The 27,978-nt window shown below is 38.0% G+C and overlaps 1 protein-coding gene across 2 annotated transcripts in view; it reads left to right on the top strand.

Annotated features, from left to right (window-relative positions):
• The first annotated feature begins 7,803 nt into the window (after positions 1 to 7,803).
• NUP205 (nucleoporin 205) overlaps positions 7,804 to 27,978 on the top strand; it is a 59,916-nt gene continuing 39,741 nt past the window's right edge. For both annotated transcript variants that reach the window (XM_019750703.2, XM_019750711.2), the window contains exons 1-13: positions 7,804 to 7,943; positions 14,662 to 14,804; positions 16,071 to 16,242; positions 18,057 to 18,201; positions 18,616 to 18,775; positions 19,204 to 19,432; positions 21,130 to 21,294; positions 22,670 to 22,845; positions 23,275 to 23,391; positions 23,565 to 23,702; positions 25,282 to 25,432; positions 26,556 to 26,761; positions 27,773 to 27,955. In XM_019750703.2, the coding sequence (XP_019606262.2) occupies positions 7,916 to 7,943; positions 14,662 to 14,804; positions 16,071 to 16,242; positions 18,057 to 18,201; positions 18,616 to 18,775; positions 19,204 to 19,432; positions 21,130 to 21,294; positions 22,670 to 22,845; positions 23,275 to 23,391; positions 23,565 to 23,702; positions 25,282 to 25,432; positions 26,556 to 26,761; positions 27,773 to 27,955 (2,013 nt within the window). In that variant the 5' untranslated portion in view covers positions 7,804 to 7,915. The remainder of the gene's footprint in view (positions 7,944 to 14,661; positions 14,805 to 16,070; positions 16,243 to 18,056; positions 18,202 to 18,615; positions 18,776 to 19,203; positions 19,433 to 21,129; positions 21,295 to 22,669; positions 22,846 to 23,274; positions 23,392 to 23,564; positions 23,703 to 25,281; positions 25,433 to 26,555; positions 26,762 to 27,772; positions 27,956 to 27,978) is intronic.

Here is a 27,978-nt window from a genome sequence, read left to right as displayed (position 1 = left end):
CTGATTGAATTAATTCTGGGAAAAAAGAAAAAACAAAACAAAAATTTGTTAGCAGAAATGGAATGGTCTGCCTTCTTGGGAAAAGGGGAGCAAAAGACCTAAATTTGTGACTGCCAGTGTCCTGTGGCGACTGGGCCTGGACCAACTTCTCCAAAGATTTCAGCTGGCTTAGTAATATCTCTGGAGAAATGCACTAGAATTCTCTTTTGCCATTTACTCTCCTTATAAAATAGAATTAATAAGACTTAGTCCCTTTATGATTGAAAGGAAACTGCTAAAATTGAATTTTTAAAGCCCATTTAGTCGTGAGGTATTATCCTTTCTATATATTGTTGAATGGTTTTGCTATTTTTAGTAGTTGTTCCTATTAAGGATTTTGACGTCTTATGTCCGCGAGTAATACTAGTCTGTAGTTTTCTTGTAATGTCTTTGACTTTATCAGATTAATAATGGCCTCATAAAATTAGCTGGGATGTATTTTATTCCTCCAGTTTCTGTAAGTGTTTGTATAGGAGTGATAACATTTCTTAAGCATTAGTTAACATTCACCATGTAAGCCATGGAGGTCTTGAATTTTCTTTGCAGAATAGTTTTGTATCGCAAATTCAATTGTATTAACAGATATAAAGCTATTTGGGTTTTCTACTTTGGAAATTTTGTCTTTTAGGGAAACTGACCATTTTATCTAAGTTGCCATACATATTGGCATTGTTCATAATATGCCCTTATTGTGTTTTAAATGTCTGTAGCATCTGACATAACGTTTTTCTTTCTTGATATTGGCAATTTGTGTTTGTCTCCCTTTTTCTCTTGATCATCATCAAGCTAAGGATTTATCAATTTTATTTTTTTCAGAGAACAGTTGGTTTCATTGACTTTATCTTTTTTTGTTTTTCCATTCTCTTTTTACTTGGTTTCCATTTATTTGTTGTTTTCTTCTTCCATGTACGTTTAATTTGTTTTGCTTTTCCAGGCTGCTTAATCATCATTCCATTTAAGGTATTTTCTAATTTTGCTTGTGATTTTTTTTCTTGGCCCCTTCTCAATAGTTCTTTCTCTCTTAATCTTACTCGACATTTTCCTCCTGTACATTCATTCAACAATTATTTACTGATCACTTTACTATGAGACATTAGGTACTGTTCTCTAGGTACTTGGGAGACGTGAGTGAATAAAATAAATTTCCCTGACCACACAGAGCATGTATTTGGCCTGTATTTGTTCCTAACAAAGGGGTCCCTTTCTTTTAAAATCTTGACATATTTTTTCCTTCCTATATCTCCATTATGACTCTATAGTACTTATTTGCAACTATGAAATGATGCCCTTGCTTTTTACATTTGAAAAATACTTAATACCTCATATTTATACCGGATCAGTTAATTCAAACCACTTGTCTGCATATATATTTCCTAAATGTATAACCATCTTTTTGAGAGAGATGGTGTTTATTGGGAGAATGGTTCTATGTCTAAAGGAAGGAAGATGGACTGGATTTTCATAAGCATATTTTAGTCTTAGGATTCAATCAACACCAAGGTTTCTTAACATTGGCAAGCAGAAAAATTACTGAAGTTATGTGTCTGAGTGCTGGGATTATGGTGACTTAATTTTCTCTTTTATACTTTCACTGTTTGAAGGGTCGGAAGGAACCTTTGCAACAATCTAAAGCCTCAAACTAATTAACACCTTTTCCTGGTCACTTGCGGAGTGATCCTAGTTTTTAAAATAAAGCGTTTTAAAACAAACGATAAATATGAAATGAAACAAAAAATGAGTACCTAGTAAGGGACTAACATCTAGAATATATAAAGAACTCCTACAGCTCAACAACAAAAAAACACAATCAAAATTTTTAAAATGGGCAAAGGACCTGAATAGACATTTCTCCAAAGAAGACACACAGATGGACAATGGGCACATGAAAAGATGCTCAACATCACGAATCATAGAAGAAATGCAAATCAAAACCACAATGAGACACCATTTCATATTCATTAGAATGGATATTATCTATCTGTCTGTCTGTCTGTCTGTCTGTCTGTCTGTCTCTAACAGGTGTTGGCGCAGATTTGTAGAAATTGGAGCACGCGTACACTGTTGGTGGGAATGTAAAATGGTGCATTCCCACCATTTTGTGAATCACTCTATTTGTGAACAATATAGTGATTCCTCAGAAAGTAAACACAAAATTACCATATGATCCAGCAGTTTCACTTCTGGGTATATTCCCAGAATAAGTGAATGTGTGGACTTGAAGAGATGCTTGTACATCCATGTTTATAGCAGCATTATTCACAATACTCAAAAGGTGGAAGCAACCCAAATGTCCATCCATGGGATGAATGGATAAACAAAATATGGTGATACATACAATGGGCTATTATTCCGCCTTAAAAAGGAAGGGTTTCTGACATATGCTCTATAACATGGATGAACCTGAGGACATTATACTAAGTGAAAATAAGCCAGTCATCAAAGCACAAATATTGTGTGATTCCACTTATATGAGGTACTTCGAGTAGTCAGATTCGTAGAATCAGAGAGTAGAATGGTGGTTGCCCAGGAACTGAGGGGAGGATACAATAGTGAGTGTTTAATGGGTACAGAGTTCAGCTGGGGAAGGTGAAAAAGTTCTGGAGATGGATGGTGGTGATGGTTGCCGAACAGTGTGACTGTACTTCATGTCTCAGAACTGTACACTTAAAAACGGTTAATTTTAGTTTTTGTACATTTTATTACAATAAAAAAAGTGAGCACCCAATCTTTGCTCTATGTACTATACAAAGGTAATTTTAGAAACCAAGAAGCAACAATATTTCAAGGCTGTCTAGTTCTTTTTTTCTTAAATTATACTTTAAAAATGATTACCTTGCTTTAGAATTTTCATGCTTACGGCTGGAGATTGAAATCTTAAAGTCACAGTAAATTCTGAGTACCTCCCGCCACATCAATTTTCTATCTAATTTGAAAAGCATTTAAATTAGTCTTATTACTACTTAAGTGCTTATTAAATGTGCAATTTAAAATGTATAAAGTTGTGCAACATGGTTGAGTTAACATTGCCATGGGAACCTCATTAATAGAATTCATTGGTGCTATACTATTATTAGTATGTTAATTCGTCTTTATCAGGCACTTATTCATAGCTCATTTTTCCTTTCTTTTATTTCCATTCTTTACTCTCATTTTTGTTCAGTCTGATCATCCTGTTATTGCAGCAGAATACCTTCTAAGTGTTTTATATTAAATTCATGTTATTTCACCAAATCTTTGCAGCAACCCAAGGAAAGTATTATTATTTCTGTGTTAATAAATGAGGAAACTCAGGCTCAGAGAGGTTGAATAACTTTCTCATTATCACATAGTAAGTCACTAGCAAAGTAGAAACTTTGCACGGCAAGTCTTAATAAAAATCTCTCCTCAACACCAGCAGCATATTGTACCTTATTTTCACTTTCTTCCTGAAATCTTGATGCTTCAATAACGTGCAAAGAGAAGATACAAAATAACCTTCACTGAAGAATGACCGTAAGCCCAATTGAAGCAGAGAAATGGCACACAGGACAGCTTCATGTTAATCTGGAATCTTTCTTAAAATCTTCTTTTTCTAATTTATGTATTAATTTTTGCATTGTTTACACTTGGGAGTATTTCCTATTGTCCTTTGTTTCTGAGTTGACATCATGCCCTGAACAGTGCAGTTTACTTCAATGCTTTCTTGTTCCTCGTACACAGTTTCGCTTTGAGTATTTTCTGATGGGATGAATGCTCTACTCCATCACACACAGAATTCTGCTTCCCTCAGAACTCCTCACTCTCCTGCACACACTCCCTGCCCAAGACCGAGCCAAGTATTCATACTAATTCCCAGAGTACTATCCAGACTTTTTTGAATCAGATAAATTGACTTAGCCACCCGTACTTTTACACTCATTTCCCTGATTTATGTCATGCACCATTGTGGCACATACCTCTGTCAGGACCAAAGTTCCCACATGTTTTTCAACCTCTCAAGGCAGTTCAACCAGTTAATTCCTTAGCTGGAGCCCTGGTGTTTTTATAAGAGGAAATATGGAGTATCGTATCCTCTTTAGGTCCATCAGGAAAAGAGAAATCCAGGCTTCTTATTCTAGAGTTTTCAGGTACTTGCAAGAGAGATGGTGGTTTGTGAAACCGTCTTCCAGGAGCCCACAATATAGTCTGGCAATGGGTAGGAGACAGGAGCTTGACCTTTCCTCAGCCTTATTCATTCAACAAATGTTTACTGGCTACCTTTGGGTACCTCTACTTTTCTGTGTGGAGCGTTCAGCCCAGAGGGACAAAGAGGTGGGAAATTATAATGCATTATGGGAAAGCATAGCATTTAATCCAGACCAAAGTAAGGGGGTAGGGTAGGGGAAGGTGATGCCTGAGAAGAGTAACCAGATGAAAGGACTAAAGGTATTCTAGAATGAGAAGCTAGTGCCAACAAAGATTTAGAAGGAAGGAAGATGTAATTAGCATAGCCAGAGGGGCATACCCCATGAAGAAGGGGGGCTTCCCTGGTAAAAGGCTCAGGGAGCTGGAGGGGCTGAATGTTTATCTAAGTACAGTAGTCCCCCCCTTACCTGTGGTTTTGCTTTCTGAAGTTTCTGTTACCTGTGGTCAACCACGGTCTGCAAATATGAAATGGAAAATTCCAGAAAGAAACAATTTATAAGTTTTAAACAGCCGTTCTGAGTAGCATGATGACATCTTAATCTGTCCTGCTCCATCCTGCCCAGGAGTTGAATAAAACCTTTGTCAGCATATCTTGGCCCGTTAGTCACTTAATAGCCATCTTGGTTATCAGATCAGGTATGAGAGAGAGAGACCACATTCACATAACTTTTATTACAGTATATTGTTATGATTGTCCTATTTTATTATGAGTTATAAGTAAGTTAATCCTTACTGTGCCTCACTTATAAATTAAACTTTATCATAGGTATCGTATGTATAGGAAAAAACAGTACATATAGGGTTCAGGACTATCTGCGGTTTCAGGCATCCACTGGGGATCTTGGACTGTATTTCCTGTGAATAAGGGGGGGACTACTGTACCCCCAGTTAGCACTTATTTTGCCTTAGAAATAGTTTTTGTTATTTAGCAAACACATATATAGCACTATGTGTAGGATTTCCCTACGTGGTGTCTCAGAGCAGCAAAACAGCAAATGTGGACACAGCAAGGCCTCTTAAATTCTAGGCTTGGAACTTGCCCAGTGTCACTTCCACTGCATTTTTTCTTTTTCTTTTTGATTCAAGCAAGTCACAAGGCCCACCCAGATTCAATGTGGCAGGTGATTACACCAGGGCTTGAATTCAAGGACGTGTAATTCCTTGGGGGCCTTTTAATGACAATCTTCCACAAGATTCTAACAGTTTTAGTGGGAAGACGATCATTAGAGCACATAGGGCTATAACAGAGTGCAATAGGGATGTAGGGAAATTGGTTGTGGGGAATCAAAAATAGCATCAGGGAAGCAGCATTAACATAGGCCCTGAGACGGGAAGACCATCATCGTGTTTGGGAGGTTAACTTGGCGGGTGGTCAACAGAGGATTGGGGAAGGGAAAGAAGGGCATTCCACGCAAATAGAACAGCAGGTTCAAAGGCATCAATACATGGTACCAGAAAGCATGCTGTACTTGGGGAAATAATAATAATATTCAGAATGGTCAGGGTAAAGGGCACTTGAGAAAGAGTGAGGTGAGGTGGTTGAAAGAGGCTGAATCTGATCACGAAATAGCATGAGTGTCTTGCTAAGAAGTTTCAGATATTACCCTTAGGTAACAGGTCATTGAGAACTTTGATCAGGGCAGGCACATGAAGTGATTTGTGTATTTGACCATCACTTTGGGAATCCATGCGAGGGAGATGAGATGGATGTCAGTCAGACCAGTGAGAAGACAATTGCAAGATATCAAGTAAAAGATGATGAGACCCGATGAGAACAGTGGCCTGGGGAGCGGAGAAGAGAAACAGTGTTCCACAAATATTTATGAGGTAGAATGAATAGGATTTGGCAATTGAAGAAAGAATATAGAATGACTCCCAGGTTTCTTTCTTTAGCAACCAAGTAGATATAGGTGGTAGGGTTCTAAGAGAAAAGTGCTTTTAAAGTTTTGGGTTAATTGATTGTTTTTGAGATGGTTATGTGACAATCAATAGAGATGTGGGGTAGACAAATTGGAGATAGAAATCAAGCCCAGCAAAGAGGACTGGACCAGATACAAATACAGAATTCATCAGTAAATAAGTGGATTTCCATAGAACAAAAAGAATAGAGGCTGGGGATGACCGAAAGGGAAGAGCTACATTTAATGGTGAAAAGAGAAAGAGCATTTCCTGTAAGAAACTTAAAAAGAACTAGAAAGATGGAAGGAAAACCAGGAGTGGTGATACCTCACATGTCAAGAGAGAGAATGCTTGTAAGTGTGATGATGGGTGAGAGTGTTGCAGGAACTTAAAGAGTTCCTTCACAGAAAGCGAAGTGATCTACGAAGAGGGAGTACGTGTGTGGGCTTAAAAATATGTGGAGGGGAAGGCTTGTAATAGTTGTGCTGAGAAAGAAAATCTTTGAATGCCACTTCCTGCCAAGTTTCTCCTAAGTAGTCTTCTCACTTTCATGCTAAACTTCAGGAAAAATCTCTTTGCCTTTTCACTTTCTCTCATCTTCACTCCTTAAAACCATTTGCGTTGTAGTCTGGCATTTGTCTCTACATAACAATGACTTTCAAAAACTCACCAATGACTTTTGTGTACCAAAATGTCACTTAATATTATCCGTTCAAAAGAATGAATATGCCTGATATTCTTAATAACATATTCTCTGATCTTGTCTAAATTACTTAATTCTGATTTCCAACAGTAAAATGGGAATATAAACTGTTTTCTCCCAACCTTAGTGGAATATTGATAAAGTGAGGTTGTAAGGCACATGGAAATTTGAGATAAGTAGCTATAATTAATCATCTTCCTAATAGGATTATTTCAGGGATTAAGTGAGATAATGAACTAATAATAATAATACAAAAATATATATAAAATATGTAAGATACAAAATATAAAATAATGTATAAAAATATTACATATAATAGTACTATTACTATGTAATATTGTAAGATAATGTAAAATTCTCAATAAATATCTGGAATGTGATAGCAAATGGTAATGACCATATTTTAGTTTGAAAATTAGCAAACTAAAATTTAGCAAATGAAAAAAGGAAGGTACAGTTATATGGGAATGCTTAGGTAGAAAAATATTTGGTGTTTATGAATTGATACGTCTGGAAATTGCTTCAAAATAAGCTCCCATGTTGGGGCTGGGATATAGGAATGGGTCATGCTATTGAAGCTGGGCGTTCGCTATTCTAATTTTGTGTATTGTTGAAAATTTCATAATAAAAGTTATGATTTGTTTCACCCTATAAGGCACCTTACTCCCCCCCCCCCCCCAAGTAAGGGAGTAATGCCAGGAATATTTAATTCGAAGTAGAGGTAATGATTTGAATTTGCGGCTTTTATAATATCATAAATGGGCGTCATTTCAATAACTTGTCTCAGAATATCTTGTTGGTTCCCCTAACCAACTTTCTTCATCATTAGAAACTACAAATCCCAGGATGCACTGCACGAGTAACGTCAAATCAAGGACCTCGCATTTCCCAACTGGTTGCCCTCGCCTTATTTGAATGGGACTAATCCTGGCGAAAATTGACGTATGTGACCCAGAGCAGATTTTTGAATAGTTGTACACTCCTGAGCCGGTCGAGCGTGCAATTCGGAGTGGGCAGCGTGGTGTCTTTCTGTTCAGGCGGCGCCACGGGCAGCCTCACGCTTTCCTGGGGCTTCTGTGCGGCGGAGGGCTCCGTTAGTGCGCTTCCAACATGGCGACGCTGTTGGCGGTAAATTCGGGTAAGTGTGGCGAGGCAGAAGGGAAACGGGGGCAGGGCAGTGATCGGGTCTTCAGGGAGACACCTGGGCCGTGAGGTTCCTCGGAGTCCAGGCCCCCAGTTGCGCAAGTGCCCGCTTCTCACTAGCTCTGGGCCTAGAGACCCGCCCCTCCCCGGTTTGAATGGCGCGCGTCGTCGCTGCGGCTCTAGCCCTCGGGCTGGCGTGTGAGGGTCGCGAGGCACGGAGGCTTGGTCCACTGCAGTCGGGCGTGCAGTCTCTGCCAGCCCAGGGCCGCGCGTGGGCCTGCCCACTCCCCACCCCACGTTGTGGATTCGCGAGTCTCGGGCAGTGAGGCCGGAGGACCTGAGATGTTCCAGCCACGAGCGCAGGCTGACCACTCGCACCCCAAACTAGGCACTGGGACCCTTCCTGGAGGTTGGGGGGTCCTGCAGAGAGCAGGATTACGAAGCCTGTAACCCGGAGGGTGGCCATGAAGGTGTGTCACGGGCTCAGCAAATGACCCCCAGTTCGCTGGATGCTGCTGGACCTTTGGAGCGGCCGATCTGCGGGGCGGGGTAGAATCTCGAAGGTAGTAAAGGAACTCTGAAACATTTGGGGTGGGTTCTCTTCTGGGGAGTCTCGGCCCGGGGCGGTACCATCTCCCTGCCCCGGGGGCCGTTTGAAAGCGGGTGCATTTTGATTGTCACAATTCCTGGGATGAACTGTTGGCGCCTAGTGGGCGGGGCAAGGATGCTTGAAAACGAATTGCTTGCTCAGCAGGTCAGTGCCTAGATTGAGACGTACTTAGCTTCCTGGGCGTAATTAAGAGCATATCTGTGTGGTAAATGCTTGTAGAGACTCTCACTCAAGAGGACTGTTTCTTGGGGGCCTTTTCGTTTTCTGCCTCCATGCAGTCATTTTTGTTGGTTGGTTTTTTATTTTTGGTGCTGGCTCTTTCCACCGGACTGATATTCTTGAAAAGTTGTCTAAATCTAAGTTTTATAATAATGGTGGTGTTTATCGAGCACCTGCTGTTTCCCAGGCACTGAACTCAGTTGTATTTTCATCTCCTTTAGTCCCCTTTGTACACCTATGGGGTACCTGCTATTAAATACCCCATTTTACAGATTTGGAAGTAGAGGCTTAGAGTGGGTAAGTAATTTCCCTAAGGTTATACAGCTAATGCTTCTAAGCCAATTTTTGATACTTAATTTACTACATGCTACTACTCAAACACAACCTAATTTGTTTTGTTACATCAAATTTTCATATATCTGAATGTTATTAATGAGGTTACTTCCTTAACACCATGTTTCCGTGAAAATAAGACCTAGCCGGACCATCAGCTTTAACGCATCTTTTGGAGCAAAAATTAATATAATTATATTAGATAAGACCCAGTCTTATGTTAGGTAAGATCCGGTTTTATAGTGAAATAAGACCGGGTCTTATATTAATTTTTGCTCCAAAAGATGCATTAGAGCTGATGATCTGGCTAGGTCTTATTTTCGGGGAAACACGGTATTGCTGCCCCACTCTCCCACCCTGATGTAAACTTAAAAGTAAGGCTTGCGTGTTATACGTGTGGTTATATACATTTCTTTAGTACATACTCATGCCATTAAACATAAATAATTGAAAGAAAAAGGAGTTGTTGACAGCCACAGAGAGTATACATTGTATAAGGCTTTGTGGCAGGAGTATTTAATTGGCAACATAGAAAGGAAACATTTTAAAAAACCACGAGTCAGTAAAATATTTATTTAAAAATTAAACATCTTAGGGAAGCAACCCAAAGATGGATGAGTGGATAATCAGTGTGGTGTATACATACAGTGGAATATTATTAGCTTTAAAAAGGAAACCCTGTCACATGCTGCAACATGGATGAACCTTGAGGACATTCCGCTAAGCAAGCCAGTCCCAGAAAGACAAATCCCATATGATTCCACTTCTATGAAGCATCTAAAGCAGTCAAACTCATAGAAACAATGTTGGTTGCCAGTGGCTGGGGGAAGGTGGAAATGGGGAGTTGTTGTTTAATGGGTATCGTTTCAGCTTTGTAAGATGAAAAAGTTCTGGAGATGTGACGTACAGCAATGTGAATGCATTAACACTACTGAACGGTACACTTAAAAATGTTTAAGACAGTAAATTCTGTTAGGCTTTTTATTTTTTTCAACCACAGTTCCAAAAAGTCAAACATCTTAAGAATTGTATTGAGTTGGCGCAAAAATAATTGCCGTTTTTGCAATTATTTTTAACCTTTTAAATCACAATTACTTTTGCACCAACTTAATAGAAGGGGGAAAATACAGAGGTTGAAGAGTTCTAAGACCTATGCTTGAGTTTCTGCTGCATGATTTTCTAGTGTTGTGATTTGTATCGTCCTGGCTAAGTAGACGTACAGCTTGTTGTCAGTACACAATTATTAGCACTACTTGACAATCTCTCTGTGGCAGTCTAGTGGACCCTGTTCTGTTCACAGCACTGACTATTTGAGACCTTTTCACACTCCTCAAATTTTTAACTTCCAACCCACCCGTCGGTCTCCTCGTCACAGAGCAAATGGAAGCCAACAGGCATGAACTCTCTTTTTTCCCCCTTCAAACCTACAAGCCTAGATACATCTGCACCCTTTGAATCAGTTTCCCTGTCTGTGTCTCCCTGTTTAAGGTAAATCCTACCCTTTCTGCCCTTCTCCCTACCACTCCTCCCTGTTGTATATGCGTCTCTTTTCTTGCTCCTCTTGTTTCCACTCACCTTCCCTCTTTCTCTTGATCTCATGCCTCACTCCTTACCGTCCTCTTGCCCCTCCTCACTGGCAGACCTTTCAAAGGTTTGTCAGCCTTCACTGACTCCGTTTCCATACTGGTCTCTCCCCATCCTCCTAACCAGCCCTCAGTAAGGGTCACATGCTCTTCTATTTCACTAAGTCCAGCAGACGTTTTTAATCTTTATCTGGCTTGATCTTTTAGGGTAAAAACCAAAATCCTTACCATGGGCTAGGAAGCCCTGCAAGGTATGACAGTTGCCTCTCTGGCCAAACCCTTGTTTTCTGTACTCCAGCTCTTTTGGGCTTCTTCTTAATTCTTTGGGTGTGCAGTGTTGCCTCTTGCTGTGGGCACCCACATGCGTTCCTCTCTTCCTAGAGTGCATGTCCTCACTTCCAATCCCTCGGTTAACTCCCATCAGACTTCAGCCTAACCCTCACTTCCCTAATGAATCCTTCCCTTCCCTGGGCTCCCCGGCCAGGTCACATTCCTCTGATCTTTGCTCTGGACCCCTCTGCTTTGCAGCACTTACCAAATTGGCTATTACACTAACGTATGACTGGGTGATAAATGCGTCTCCTCACTACACTGTAAGCTTCCCTATACCGAGTACAAGGAAAACAAAGGTACAGTGTTTCTCCTATGGACAAATCACTTAGGTTAAAAATACATATTTAGTCATTTGGAATAATGGATAGCCTCCTTTTATTTGTAACCAGTAACAGGAAGATATCTACTAAAATTAGTCAAACCAAAGACAAACTGTAGAGAAATCTTTGTTGCAACTACCTTCTGTGATGTGCTGACGTTATGATGGACTAAAGAGGCCACTGGGGTTTTTTATATTTTTGAACTGTTACTGGATGCCTCCCCCCCAAAATTGGGGGGGGGATGGATTTTTTCAGTAGAACTCACTGAGCTTATTCAAGCTGAGTATGTGTGCGTATAGTACAAAGAAATTTATGAGGTCCTCAGATGTTCTATTTATTTTTACTGACAGAGAATTTACTTTTGTCAGCTGTTTGTCAGGTTTTTAAAATACCTGTGGTAAGGCAAGTTTCAGATTTCCCTAGGAGTCATTTTTGGTACCCTTTCTTTACTCCCTGTGCCAATCAGTTACCAATTGTGACTCGACTAACAGGCCATGTCTGTTTTACTGCCCTCATCCTACTTTAGGCTCCGTCACCTGGTGAGTGGCTTACCTACCTATCGTTCACCGTCCCTGACACTTTGTATTCTAGGTCGTCCGTCAGTCACACCACTGTGTGCCAGTTTTGTCAACTACTAATAGTTGAAACTTTCCCAGTTCCTATTAGGAAAAAGTCCATGTTCTGGATACAAGGCTCAGAACTACTCTATCCTTTGAGTTCGAGGGGGCCAAGAAAGTGATCTCTACGGCAGTCAGCCAGTCACCATCCAACTAGCATCGCCAGATCCAGGGTCGGCCCTCGTTTCGGCAGGCCTAGAACTTAGATATTTGTTAGTGCATCCAGGTGATTAGGTCGCAGGAATTGGGTTTCTCTAATCAAACTCATTAAAAGACAGATACATGCCATACCATTATGCCAAGGTATTGATCTATATCTGCATGGGTTCTCATGCTGGTTCATGGGCACAGTCTTTACCCTGAAAATTTATATGACAAGCTATAGTTTTTAAATCAGCAGCTTGGCAAGTCTGGGAGCAAAGCAGGGTGTTGGATGAGTGCTCTCTATGTGTGGTCTGGTCTTGCTGATTCTCATAACCCCCATGCCCCCACCCCAAAGACCTGACATATCACTTCCTGCCCTGCCCTTCAGAGCAGGGTAGGTGTTTCCTTTTATGTAGTCTCAGCACTCTGTACTTCATCATAGCTTTTATGACCCTGGTCATTGTTTTTTGAAGTCCATGTGTGATGTCTATGTCTCTTGTCGATCTGTCAGTTGCATGAGGGATTCTGCTCGTCTTGCTCAGTCTGCAGTGCCGGGCACCTAGAACAGCCTCAGTAGATGCTTGTTGAGTGAATGAATGATCCAGCTTGACTGGTGTGAGTCTGTCCTTACCCTGCACATCCCACCTTGTAAAAATATTCCCAGTACATTGCATTCTTCTGACAACATTGTTCTCAGGATTGTAATGCATTTAATTGGGTTACAGATATCTTTCACGTCATTCTTCCTGCCCTGGTGACTTTATTTGGTTTTGTGTTTTCTCAGATAGCAGTTAACCTTGTTTAGAGATCGTCGTCCTTTACAGCTTAGGCTGTTGTTAGTTCTAAGTTTCATTCTATTGAGTGATTGATTGATTGGTTTTGACTAGTTTCCCTTTCAGAGTCTTTATAAACATGCATGGGAACCACATCTGATTGTTTGCAGACAGAAATGGGGACTTCAGGGTAGTGTTTTTCAAATCATGGCTCCTAAATAAATTTAGTGGGTCCCCCACCAAAAGAGGGAAAAGTATACAAAATATGAGTGCACTGATGGAATAAATGAATGAATATTAGTATTTTATATAAAACCTGTTTCAGTTTTGCATGTGTGTGTGTACTGGGTTGCAATCTGGAATATTTCTTACCATGGGTGAGAGTCAGAAAAGGTGGAAAGACGCCAGTCTGACATCTTTAATTTCACTCCTGTTCTTTGAATTCTCTTTCACACTTTCACACCTATCAAATTCTTTGTTTACACTTCCCCTTGGCTGTTCTTTGTCACCCAGATGTTCCCCATCCTTCAAACTGCTACACAAGTGCAGTTGCCCCTTAAAGTCCTTGACCATCGTTTTGATCTTTTGAAATTCTTACATTATTTTGTGGCAACAATCTTCCTGCTACTTTTACTGTTATTGAAATATTTCACCGATGTACATTTTGTCTCGCAAACTTGATTGTGAGTTTTTAAAGCCCAGGATTGTTTTTCTTATCGCCTGTGATGCTGGACTGTTGTTCATTTGTGGAGCGTAAATATTTTTAGATAAGTGAATTTGGCTGAGTTTAGGTGAGTTTTCCTAGGTGTGTCTAGATGTGATCTTAATTTCATCACTTACCAGACTATTTACCAGATATGTCTGAAATACCTAAATTGATCTCATTTTCACTTTCCAAGTAGTATGTGTGGAGGCAGTACAGCTTAGTGGTTAGGGCGCATTGTCAGCCTGCCTGTGTTCACGACCTACTTCCTTATCCAATGTCACCTTGGGTGAGTTTCTTGACCTCTCTGCCTCAGTTTCTATATAAGATGGAGGAAGACATAGTGCTGACTTCATAGTGTTCTGGGATGAAATAATATGTGTAAAGAGCTTAGAACCCTGCTCAGTGGCACATAGCAAAAGCTCAATGTTACTTAGTATCACTTATTACCTTTACATATCAAAATGTGTTCTTTGTTACACGAGTTCACAAAAGCAGTCCGTATTTCTATGCTGTTTTTTAATAGGTGGTAGTCCAGTCAAGATAACATTTTTTTTTTTTCAGCTGCTAAGTTTTACAAAATCTGTTTTATTTCCCCTACTCCTGCTTTTCATTTGGATGCTGTGGAGGAATGGAAAGGCACTTACATTTATGGCGTGCCTATGACATGCCAGGCACTGTATCGTGTGTTTTATCTGGGGTCTCTCATTTAACCATTCAACCCTAAGAAGCAGGCATGACATCCCTATTTCACATATACGTAAGGAAACTGAAGTTTAAAGAGGTTATTTCCTCACTCCATGTCACATAGCTAATAAAGTGGCAAAACCAGGTTTAGCTGATATTCCAATTTAGAGTCAGGATTTACTTTACATTATCATAAGTGAGAAAAAATGATGTGTGTATTTTTGCTTGATAATTTTAATAAGTATGCTTTTATGTTAATGTTTGGTTTGTATGTATAACTTTGTATATTGAAAAGTAGCAGTGAGCATGACTAACGTGTAGGCAATACCTTACGATACTATCCAAATATATGTTTCATTTGATGCTGATTTTATTTATTTTTTTCTTCAAGCTGCTAGTCTATGGGGTCCTTACAAAGACATTTGGCAGACGTTGGGAAGTGCATTTTGGAGAAGACAACCGGAAGCTGTCCACCTTCTTGACATGATTTTGAAAAAACACAAACCTGACTTCATCTCATTGTTTAAAAACCCGGTAGGAAATTTTCTTTTTTTTATTTACTTAAAGATCAAAGGAGCAAGTAAACTCCTAATGCCTGTAAATGAAATATGTTACTTGTTCTCATTCATTGATTCAGGTTTTCTCTAAAAATGTAATTTTTTCCCTAGGAGCAGTTATTATCTTCTTTTTGTTCTCCTCAGAAGTTAATATTATATTTATTTATCTCTAGCTAGGAGATAACTTAATAACATTTGAATGTGATGTAGAAAGTCAGTATATTCTAAAAATAGGCGCCTCCTTGGAATTTCTGACTTACAGTTAATACCTCTAAGCCCAGTAAGATTGAGGATTTTATTTGTTTCCAGGTGCACTTCACCATTTTAACTCTTCATAACGTTGTGTGAATTGTATTATCTGAACTAATCAATTCTTGCATATCATTAATTACTTCTTTCTGAAATCCTTTTCAAGCAGAACTAGAGTACTTACGTGGAGGGATTCATATTGGGAAAGTTGTTTCCTTGCTGTTTGACAGTTTTGTTTTATAGACTAACAAGACCCTCTGGGAACTATTTATGGGTTCGTCTTACCAGAAATGGCTTTTGGCTTTTTAGCTTTTTTAGCTTTTTTTAGCTGTTTATATTAGAGGGAGTGCTAGCCTGGGAGCCAGTTGAGCTGAGTTCCAGTCTGGGCTGTAGCACTAGCATTATATGCCCACAGGCAAGTCATCTGACTTATCTGAGCATCAGTTTTCCCTTCTGCTAATAGATGAGTTGGATTAAATGATCTTTGTGGCCTTTTTAAAGGTATAAATTTCTAAGATTTTTATGATCCATCAAGTAATTCTATACTATATGTCATTTGTTAAATATTTGAACCAAGTAAGACCGTTTGGGGGATAAGGCCACATTTTAAATAATATATTAAACTGTCATTAACCCTACTATTTAATTTAACAAGTCATATATGCATTTGTTATTTCCCACTTGAAGACCTTATTGTTTTTATTTATTAAATACATAATTGGAGAAGTTCCTTAGAAACTTAAAAAATAGTGTGCCTTCTCAGAATTTTGTAGTTCAGAGTTTAGCAGAAGCAGTTATTGAGAAGGTAGCAATAGTATAAAAAGATAAAGATAATGTAAAATGTGACTGCATAAAGCTCTAATTGTAGATTATCTGATAAAGAAATATTTGTCATGTTACCACGCTGTCTGAATAAACTCTAGGTAACAATTTAAGACATTGTCTCCAATGTATTATTTTCATTGCGTGATCTTATTTATTTTTACCATTGTAGCCAAAAAATGTTCAACAACATGAGAAGGTTCAGAAAGCCAGTACAGAGGGAGTCGCCATCCAGGGTCAACAGGGGACCCGACTTCTTCCTGAACAGCTCATTAAAGAGGCCTTTATCCTCAGTGATCTTTTTGATATTGGAGAGCTGGCCGCTGTTGAGCTTCTCCTTGCCGGTAGGTTAACCCTTAACTGCACCTGTGCTGAGGTAGCACTGAGTTATCACGTTATCACTTGGAGTTTAAAGTAGCATATCATTTAGATTCCAAAATAGTTTCTAAGGATGTTGTTTATTTGAAAAACCATATTCAAAATATTTCCTTTGGTTTATATTTGAGTAAGTCTTTAGTTTAGTGATCGGAGTTGTTAAAGGTAATTTTAACTGTTTTAAGATAAGCTTTTACATGATCGCTTACTAGCAAAGAATCTTTGGCTGCATCTCGGAAATCTTATAGCGCAAAGTATTTATTGTCATATAATGAGTAAGAAGGGGAGGTCACTGCTTTTTTGGAGTTTCTTTCTGAGGGGGTGATTCAGATGATGAATAGATCACAATAAGATACTTTTAATAATACTGAGTTCTAGGGAGAAAATAAAGCAAGGCAGTGGGATAGAGAGAGACGGGAGCTGGTAGGGGGGCAACTGTAAACGGGGTACTTAGAGAAAACCTCTCTGAGGTTGGGACGTTTGCCCTGAGACCTGCACAAGGTGCCAGAGCTGCTGGGAAGGCTGTTCCAGGCCGAGCGGACAGCACGTGTCGGGGTGAGCAGACAGGCATGCGAAAGGAGAAACCGACTGCTGTGCTGGGAACATTAGGAATGGGGGCGGGGGAAGGAAGATGAGGCTGGAGCAGGAAGCAGATCACAGTCAGTCTCGTAGACCATGAAAATCCTTCAGGTTTCGTTCTGATTGCAGAGGGAACTTATTGGCAGGACTTTAGGCAGAAGAATTACATAATCCAGAATGACTTCGAAATTATTTCTCTTCTATATAGAGAAGAGATTGACAGTTCCATAAAATCAATTCATTTTAATTAAAGGAGCCAGGTGAAGGAGTCATGTGGGCCTTTTAACTGACAGGAGGCCTATGTCTAAAGATATTGTGTGGCTACCAAGATCCCTTTTGACCTGAGGCTACATGAAAAGAAGTACGATGTTGAGAACAAGTAAGATAGTTTTCCCATTCTGTGACGGAGATGCTAACTGGACACGTTTGAGTTTTGAGCTTAACTCAGAACTTTCATTTAACAAACATTAATTCTGTGCATACCATGGGCCAGGCACTGTGTTAAGATTCCAGGGATATAAAGAGGAATAAAACGTCAACTCGTATAAAGGAGCTCATAGTCTGGTAATTGAGAAAGACATGGAATTAAATGTATTAATGCAAGTTTGTGCAAGCTTTAGTGATGGTCCAGAGGGCAGTAGATGAAATTGACGTTGGGTTGTACAGAGAAGTCTTCACAGATAGCAGGAGGTTTAAGGTAGGTGTTGAAAAATGAGTAGGTATATGTCAAGTGGAACAGGTGCAGCCCAGGAGGACAAAGGCCTTTCAGACGGAAGCAGTGGCCTGTCGAGAGGTGGGAAGCAGTGAGATGAATTTGGGGAACAGGAGGGAGTACAGGACAGTGCAGGAGTGATTGCCTAAGGGGAAAAAAAGCCATAGGAAATGAAACCAAAACTATAAGCAGGGTACTTCCAAAAAGACAAAGTGGAACTTACTCAAAGGAATAAGGGCAAGTGAAGATGAAACATAACTAAAGGCTGTTTAATTTTCAGAGAAGACTCTAGGGGAAGAACCTTCCAAATATTTGGAAGATTTCATGTGAAAGAGAATAAGACAGTGGATGGGTGTTTAAAGTGGAGGACCCGTAGGGCCCCTTAAACCCTAATATTCTGTGATTTCTTCGAACATTGGTACAGTGATTTTTGTTGCATCCCAAATACATAAGTGTTTATTTACTAAATTATCTCTCCACTTCCTTTTCCAGGAGAGCACCAACAGCCACATTTCCCTGGACTCACCAGAGGATTAGTAGCTGTCTTGTTATATTGGGACGGAAAGCGGTGCATTGCAAATTCCCTGAAAGCCTTGATACAGTCTAGACGGGGAAAGACATGGACCCTTGAACTCAGGTCTGTTTGCTTCTTAGGATTTCAGGGGTTAATTGGAAATTACTCAAAGAATTGTAATTTTAGAAACAAAAATTTCTCCTTAATAATTTAAGTAATGTATATAGCGTAAATGAGGTCATAAATAGTCCCTTATTCTGCCAAGAATGATACAATAGTTTAAACGTAGTTTATTTTGTTTACAAATAAAAAATGGTTCACTTATTTATAAACAGTGGATGGGTGTTATTTATGGTTGGAAGCTTATTGAAACCCAGTGATCTAGAAAGGATGAAAAGAACTAGGGAGCTAGGTTATTCTTGGTTTCCAGGAGTGCCATATTATTGTGAAAAGTGTTTGCCATATTCATATGATGAGGAAGTATAAACATTACTTATTGTTCATTACAACTTTTTTGTTGATTTCTTTTCGTTACAGTCCAGAGCTGGTTTCCATGACAACACGCTTTACAGATGAGCTGATGCAGCAAGGGTTGACTTATAAAGTCCTTACTCTGGTGTCACAGATTGATGTGAACAATGAGTTTGAGAAACTGCAGCGCGAGAGAGGTTTGGGCAGTGAAAAACATCGCAAAGAGGCAAGGGTCCAACAACATCAATTCACGGGTTGTCAAATCTAGGAGGCAGAAAAGCCATGACAATTAGAACATTCTTCTAGTACAGGCATGGGAGGACTAATAATGCATATTAAAGTGTGTAAGCATTGTGCCCACGAAATAGACTTGCATTTATTTTAGCTTCTTTCTAGTCCCTTATGGCCCTTCTAGCTCTATTTCTGGAATGAACTCTTCAAGAAATTGGTTATCCCAAGTAGGACCTTGGAGCTTAAGAATGAGGAATTAACATTTGGGTTTGTTTAGAATTTCAGAGGTGAGATTGTGGGGTCCCATGTGGATTTAGGTACATTTATTTAGTTAGCCTTTATAAAAGATCGTTTTCAGTTTGGACTAAGACCAGGCTTCACTGTAATTTATTTACACTGATAATCATCCATTTTTCTTTCTAGGTTTCTGATCTCATCAAGGAGTGCAGGCAGTCTCTGGCAGAAAGCCTTTTTGCCTGGTCTTGCCAGTCACCTTTAGGCAAAGATGACACTCTACTCCTTATTGGACATTTGGAAAGAGTGACCGTTGAGGCTAATGGCTCGTTGGATGCAGTGAATCTGGCTCTTCTTATGGCGCTTCTGTACTGCTTTGATACCAGTTTTATAGAACAAAGCACAGAGGAACGTGATGGTATCGGATTTTATACCTATTAATACATTTGTTTTTAAAAAATCAGATTTAAAATTGTTGAGATAATATTTAAGAAGGGTGATATTTTAACTACTAAAATAAAAAATTGTACATTTTATTCCTTTGTGTGCATTTCATCTATATTTGAATGTTTAAATATAAGATCACATTTTAAAAATAATTAGAATCTTCTTAGATGTTTCTGTTCTTTGGGGTTTTAGAATGGGAAAGTGTTAGAAGTTATGTAATTACATGTTCATGCGTTACGCATGCCTAATTTAATTAATTGCTTGGTTTTTTTTTTTTTACTATTCACATTTCAAACCTGTTGAAGACATTCTAAGGGAGGATAACTATCATTTTTAGTAATATGTCATCTATGACTTATATTTTCTCTAAAGTAGATTAAAATTTTACTTGGTAACCACATAACCAGTTACTGCTTAGAACTGAGGATTACAAAAATGGTTCCCACAAAGGAAGATTATTGCCATTTAATGTCATAGATTTGTGTAATTACTGCAAGTTATCCCTTGTCCAGTTTTGATTGTCTCATCTATTTCTCTCATTAAGTATGTGAGGAGAATAGGCATTTTTCACTCATCTTTGGTGACCATCCTTAGCCATTAGGAAAGGCTTATTTAAATCACAACTACCCCTCACCTCCAATCAAGTTGTCACACAGTACTTTGTGTATCACAGATGCACACCTGTGCTTATATAGGAAGCTGCCAGTTAGTACGTTGGTCAGGTTTCCTGTATTGAATGAAATGAAGTACGGAATTAAGTGGGGATCGGCTGTATTGTTGGAAGTTCGTAAGCTGTGACTTTCAAAAGCTAAATGGAATGCCCGGGAAGTTTCATAGGCTGTTACAAAGGCTTTTTGCATTAGGTTGTCATTGTATCAATTTCAGGTGCTTATAGTGATTATATCATTTATAGTTTCTGTTGGTTATTCTCTATGTCTTTGCTTAATAGGAGAAGTGAGTTAGTACATGTACAGTATTAGAAACTTTCAAAATACAGGAAATTAAAGAATGTGTTCATAAAGGTTGGGAACCACTGAACTAATCATTCACAATATGACATCAAAAGGAAGTATAAGAAAATAATGAAGAAAAATAAATGAATTCTTAGTTGTTCAGTGGTAATTCCCATTCTTTTGGTATCCAAAATCCTGTGCTTCTTTGAAGTACCGTAGTACAATTGAACTATAAATTAAAAATTCTTTAATTTTCATTTGGCTATTTCATTTGTGTTATAATCAGAGTAGATACTTGTTTGCAGTTTGCATCCTTTGTTTTGGTCAGTTTTTGTTTGATATTTTACATTCGGGCTATTAGTTTAAGATTCTATTTTGATCTTTAAGTAGCATTGACTTTTATATTTTAGAATTCATATACAGGAAACACGAGTGGCTCTTTAACTATTTTTCTAATTTTTTTATAGTACACTTATAAAAACCATTGAAAATAATGAAATTAAAATTTAAGATTATTGTCGATTTCTTCTTTCACTTTTAGTTTGTGTACAGTTTTTACAATAGTGTACTTTTTGGTTTGTTAAACATTGATATTAATTAGTCATAATTCTTTGATGAGAATACTCTGATTTTCTGATTTTTAGACATTATTCTTGTATATGAAAAGTGAGAATTTTCTACTTTTTGTATAGTGGTTTTTTGTGTGTGTTTTCAGATGTGATTCATCAACTTCCACTGTTGACAGAGAGACAATATATTGCAACAGTTCACTCTCGCCTTCAAGACTCCCAGCCTTGGAAACTGCCTGGGCTGCAAGCCACTGTTAGACTTGCCTGGGCACTGGCACTGAGGGGAATATCTCAGCTACCTGATGTGACAGGTAAATTGATTGTAGGTACTGTTTTATGAGAAAGAACATACCGATTTTAATGGTATTTTGGTAGTGGTGTTACCTTTGCCATATATAAGCATGAGCATAGGAAGCTATCCTGAGTTGTATTACATTATAATATGGTAGAATACAGACCTTTTTTTCTCTTGTCTCTCAAAAGAAATTACATGAAATATTATTTTTCTTTCTTAGAACCCATAAAAATGCTTTTAGCTTCTGTTTTTCCTTAAGCGTTTAAAATTTGAAATGTCCGTATCCCAGTATTTCTTTTCATTAACTATTTTATTTTTTTAAACATCTTTCTTCTTGGTTTTGCTCACAAACTAATTTTTCACATTGTGTCAAATTAAAAACTAGTATTATTTTAAAATACCATATGTTAGAAAGGAGCTCTTAGGGTCAATCAAGAGTGAATGTGGATTTGGATTTGGACTTTTAACAGTTTGTTACCTACTATAGCAAATCCTGTCCTGCTGTTTACATTCATGTAATTACCATACTCAGATATGGGTGGACATTAACAGAATGAGAACTATCTATGCTTTTTGTTGTAATTTGAATTCCAAAGATTTGTCACTTGTTTTTATGGTAAATTTGGAAAGATTTTATTAAAGTTTACAATACTATAAACTTTATTAAAGTTTACAGTAAAGTTTATTTTGTTTTTAAAGTATCTTTTTGAGTTGTATGCTGAAATATTTATGAGTGAAATGTTAAGTTGTCTGGAATTTGCTTCAGTCTAATTTGGGTGGAGAAGGGGAATGCATGGAGATCTAGATGGAATAAGATTGACTATAATGGATAATACTGAAACAAGGTGAGGGGTATGTGGAGATTTGGTCTTTTTTTAGATATCTGCTAGAAAATTTCCAAATAAAAAGCTAAAAAATGTATAAGTAGACCAATTTGTTTTTAGATTAAGATTTTCTTTTTCAATTTTTGCTATTTGATTATCAAATTAATGGAGTTACTTAGGTGGTCACGTTCTGGTTTTGGTCTCACTTTTTGGCCGTGGACTTTCTGAATGATCCAGTTCATTTCATTGAGATTAAAGCCTTAGCATTATTTTTATATGTTAACGTTTTGATAAAAGCTCTGTGATTGCATCAGAATGACGTCCTGTATCCCTGAAGTAATTTTTTTATCACTCATGGTATTTCTGTGAGCATGTGGTTTTCTAATGGATTTTTTCAGTAGTTCTTTGGGGTTTGTGAGACCCTTAGAGTCATACGCAGTCTTGCTCTGTGCAGAGCACATTCTAGGAGGTTGAGCAATTTTGAAATATCAACAGACTATTAAGAGATATTATAATATAGTTTAATAACTTTTCCTCCACGTGCTGTTTTTCTCAACATATTTCTAGCTCTGGCTGAATTCACAGAAGCAGACGAAGCAATGGCAGAACTTGCAGTTGCTGACAATGTTTTCCTGTTCCTCACTGAATCTGTAGTGATGTCAGAAAACTTCTATCAGGAGGAATTTTACACTCGTAGAATCCATAATCTCATCACAGATTTCCTTGCACTTATGCCAATGAAGGTAGGTGGGATAATGTAGGATGAGTAAAAAGTAGAATTTTTGCTTGTTGCAATAACTGTAGTGGTGTTGATAGTTAGCAGATAGTCCAGAGTGCTAAACCATTCTCCAATGTTCAGGATAATCCAACCCAGTGAAGAAATGTCCTGCCTAAAATGTCGGTATTGTCCCCAGTGAGAAACACTATAATTAAACTAAACTCCTCTATAATGGAAAATGCATTGAAGTTTTAATATATTATAAATTGTGGATAGTAGTGCTGCAACAAAATTTCTAGCATATTTCTTCATGTCATTAAAGTGGAATAGATAGTTAAACAAAGTTTTTTTTTTTATGTAATCACTTTTAGACAGTTGCCTGATTTCCTGATTTCAACATTATTAACCCACATACTGAATTTACATATTAAACCATATGTAATACATTTAACAGGTGAAGCAGTTGAGGAACCGGGCAGATGAAGATGCTCGAATGATTCACATGAGTATGCAGATGGGTAATGAACCCCCCATTTCGCTTAGAAGGGATCTGGAACACTTAATGCTCTTGGTAAGCCGTTATATTGGGTGGGTTGTTACCTCCTTCCATTATTTCCTACCTTTGGAAAACTTCAGGTCTAATATTTTAAATAGACAAGTTAATTCAGTAAACATGTACATTTTTCTTTAAAAGTAATTTTTGAGTTAAAGGCATTTTCCCACAGTCTTTGTTTACTCTTGCAGATTGGTGAGCTATATAAAAAGAACCCTTTTAATTTGGAGCTTGCTCTAGAGTATTGGTGTCCCTCAGAGCCTCTTCAGACCACCACTCTACTGGGTTCTTACCTTGGGGTGGCCCATCAGCGACCCCCTCAACGCCAGGTGAGCTCCTAATTTTTCTACTTTTCTACTCTGGGATGGTCGTTGGGAATCTTGAAAACATGACAAATGTTACTTGCTGATGTTAACACAAATGACCACCAGTGTAACCTTTAGAAATTTACACTTTCCTTTTACGGAAGGAAACTTAAAACTTTTAAATTTAAGTTCTGATCATTTTGGAGTATATGGAGTCAGTCTTTTATTAGGTATGTGTGAAATCATTAGAGACAGAAAGGTGTCTCGTCTCTTTATGTGAAACTTATTTGAATTTTATTAGTGTTCATTTGTATTAATCTGTCCTCTGTAGGCATGACAATAACCAATACACATCATTCTTAACAAGTTGGGAAAGTTAGGAGAGGTATAAGTACTAAAGGAAAAAGCTTAGAAGATATAATTGATGACAAAATCCCTATGAGTCAGTAGATATTATAGGAAACGGTCCATTTTCTATCCTCTGTCAACTAAAGTATGATATACAGTAGCTAATAAGATGGGTTGCCATACCTGTCCTCATCTTTTTGGGATTTCCTGTTCTAGGCGCTTTCACGCTGTATAATTTTCATTTATGCTAGAGTCAGTCTAACTAAGGTCAGATGTCGTTTCTTTTTTAGTGTATTTCTTACATTTATTGTTTCATTTTTCTCTCCATTTAAAAAAATGTTGTGGAGTGGATTTATTAAAATTTTAAAAGATTTTAAAAACTTTCTATTACGAAAATTTCCAAATATGGAAGACAGATTCGTTATAATGAAGACCCAACATCTTAATTTAATAGCTGTTAACATCTTGCCATGTTTGCTTCATCTACTACTGTTATTTTTTACTACTTTTATTTTGCTGGAGTATTTTAAAGTAAATTATAGACAGCGTGACATTTCGCCTTTCATTGGTTAATATCTCTTAAAAATAAGGATGCTTTTCTAAATCTTTACAAAACCATTTTTACACCTAACATTTAACAATAATTCCCAGAAATCTGTAACGTTTTCAGTTTTGAGTTTCAGTTAATGAGTCTGAATGACATTGTTAGTTATTGATAATAGATTTAAGGAAAAAGCATGAAAAAAGCAAAAACTAATAAGTGGACTTAGAGAATAGGAGTCTAGGAACATGGAATTGGCTAGAACACAGAATAGACCATGTGTAGGTTACCATCAAAAACTCTTTCAGGTTACTATACTAAGACTTATGGATCTTTATACTAAATTTGACTGGGATTTAGGAACTCTGAGTTCTGAATATATCTTTGAATTTGCTGGTTAATTTTAGCTGAGTAAAAATCTTCAGTTTTGCATATTTGGAAAGTGAGCAGTCTTCTGTTCTGTGATATTGAGATGTTTTGAAAAAAATGTACCTTATGTTCACAAAAATATTACTCTATAATTGCATTAAATTGTCACAAGCATGAAAAAAAAACAAATTTTCATAAGTAGAATATTAGATTATTTTGGCTTTGGTGGGGTTCAATCAGAGCACTTAATTAGTTTTAGTTAAAATGCGGTATTTATTAGCTAGTCCACGTTGCCTTAAAGTTAAGATATGCTTTATGTAAACTAATGGTTTTTCCCTGTTTCAGGTTGTCTTGTCAAAGTTTGTTAGGCAGATGGGTGACCTGTTGCCTCCAACTATTTATATTCCTTATCTGAAAATGCTCAAGGGATTGGCCAGTGGGCCCCAGTGTGCCCACTACTGTTTCAGCCTGCTCAAGGTCAACGGTAGTAGTCACGGTAAGAGAAAGCGGGGTGTCGTGTAAGTTTGTCGTGGCATTCTTGAGTTCAGTATCCCCCGTCTATTAAGGAATATTGGTTACTTTTGGTAGATTCTACCAGGGTGTATAAATTATTTTTATAACAACAGGGAAAGAAGTACATCAGTGGCTTTATGTGTATAGTGATGCCTTGATTACGGTCTCCTCTTGATTATGGGGGAATTTAACCATTTGCTTTATAAAATACAGTTCAGTTTAAGAAATCAGAATTACTATATAAAAAATTTTAAGAACACATTTGGTGTTCAAAGCAAAATATATACTCCTGCCACTTAAGTTTGATTTCTTTGTCTTCCTAAGTGCTTTTTTCCCAAATTTCTGTTCTGAATGGTTTTTCTCTAGACCCTTTCCCAGTTTCCTCATTTAATTTTCAGTGTTGAGTTTGGTTAAACCACAAATACTGCAAAAGGGAAGAGAAAGAAATATGTATTAAATAAACATCTGCTTTGTTAGGTGGATATTATTACTTTTATTTTTACATGTAAGGAAACTGAGGTTTAGAGAACATGTAAGGAAACTGAGGTTTAGAGAAGTAATTTACCCAAGGTCACAAGTAATTGGAGAGCCATGATTGGAACTGAGATCTGCCTGGCTCCAAAGGCGGCGTTTTGACTTCTCTGTCAAGGTTGCTTCTTGTGGATCCTGTCTACGTATGCTTTTGCTCCCGGGGCTTGGTGTGTAACAAATAGTGTCGTTTACAAATCTAGACTGTAGTTTTCTCTCTCTGGGAATTTAAGTTCAACATTTGGGAATTATTTGGTGGGAAAAGTAGCCCTGTCTAGTTACATGACAGCACAGAGGAGCTCTCCTGGATAGGAGGTATATAACTGACATCCAGAGTAATTTCCCTTTGCAATTACATGGGCACCACCCATTCTTTGTCCTGAGGAAAAATTAATCCAGAGTTCAAGTTCAAAGGTGGATTCTAACCCATTTTCAGCACATGACTTCTCTAGACAAGACAACATGCTCCTTAACCTAGGACAAAGGCAAAGTTTGTTTGAAATTTATTTTCTCTGTCCATTTCCAAGCAAATGCTTAGGCATTTTTGAAAGAAAATTCTGTGCTGTCTTTCTTTCCAGTTGAAAATATTCAAGGAGCAGGGGGCAGCCCTGTGTCCTGGGAACACTTCTTTCACTCCTTGATGCTTTATCATGAACACCTGCGGAAGGACCTCCCAAGTGCGGACAGTGTGCAGTACCGTCACCTTCCTTCACGTGGCATCACCCAGAAGGAGCAGGATGGACTGATTGCTTTTTTACAGCTCACAACCACCATCATTACTTGGGTAGGTACCCCTTCTACAGCACATGAGAGCATCGTTTTATTTGTATTCTAGCACAGTGGTATTTTAAGGAGCCCCCCATTTTTGCATACTGCTGCAACTTTCTCAGGGATACATTTAGCGCATATACAGGGTTCTGTTCTTAAGCTCTTTGTTTCTTTAGAGTGTATATTTATGGTAGTCCTGCTTACTGCCATCAGCTTGTATGAAAATAGCCTAAACCTGAAGGAAAATATGCAGAAGGGCAAATTAGAATCAATTGTTGCGTTTGCATCCTTCTAGAAAGTTCCCCTTCGTAGGTGTGTGTGTATGTATACATAAAGAATATTTTTCATTTAGAAGTTATTTACTGAATTACTCTTTTTTTCTCTCCTTACACCAAACCATCTTATTTGCCAGATTAGTTTTTGTAAAAAACATCATTTTCATTACATAATTTCTCTGCTCAGGACTTTCTTATAGTTGTCTCTCTTGTTCACCAAAGCAAAGTTACGTTGCTCAGTCTGACATTCTGTCTGAAGGATAGGAATAGTATCTTCTAACTTTTTGGTTTTTCCATTAATGCTTAACATCATTAAACATCAAAACATAAAGTTAGTAATTATTTTTCATTGAATTATATTGGAGTGATACTTGATACCATATATATCTCCATTTTTTCTCAGAAAGGTCAAGTATTTATTTATTCATATATTAATTTACAGTAAAATATACTACGTTGTTCCAGAAAGGACTTACAGGGCCTAGGTAAGATCTGTGTGAGCCTGGAAGACCATTTCTATCTGTTTGTATTGTTTTCCATGCTTAGGGCTATAAAAGTAATTCTACAAAGGCTGTCTCTCCATTCTTTACATTGACTGAGCTGGTGATCTGATTTGATCTCCTAGACCTCAAGCATCAGCAATAGGCTTATCTTTGTTTTGGTGTAAATGCTGGAGATATAGATGATTGCTGGTCAGTTTTCTTCCCTTTTAAAAATGGAAAGTCTCTCTTGTTCTTTTGTGTTCAATGCAGAGTGAAAATGCTCGCCTGGCACTCTGCGAACATCCACAGTGGACCCCTGTTGTGGTGATTCTGGGGCTCCTGCAATGCAGTATTCCCCCCGTTCTGAAAGCTGAACTACTGAAGGCCCTGGCAGCTTTTGGGAAATCTCCTGAAATTGCTGCTTCCCTCTGGCAGTCGTTGGAATACACTCAGGTAATATTAGGAGCTCTCTTTTA

Source organism: Rhinolophus sinicus, linkage group LG11 (assembly GCF_036562045.2).
Source record: "Rhinolophus sinicus isolate RSC01 linkage group LG11, ASM3656204v1, whole genome shotgun sequence".
Classification (NCBI taxonomy): Eukaryota; Metazoa; Chordata; class Mammalia; order Chiroptera; family Rhinolophidae; genus Rhinolophus; species Rhinolophus sinicus.
The sequence above is the reverse complement of the archived record's forward strand: the minus strand, read 5'-3'. Positions and strand labels throughout refer to the sequence as shown.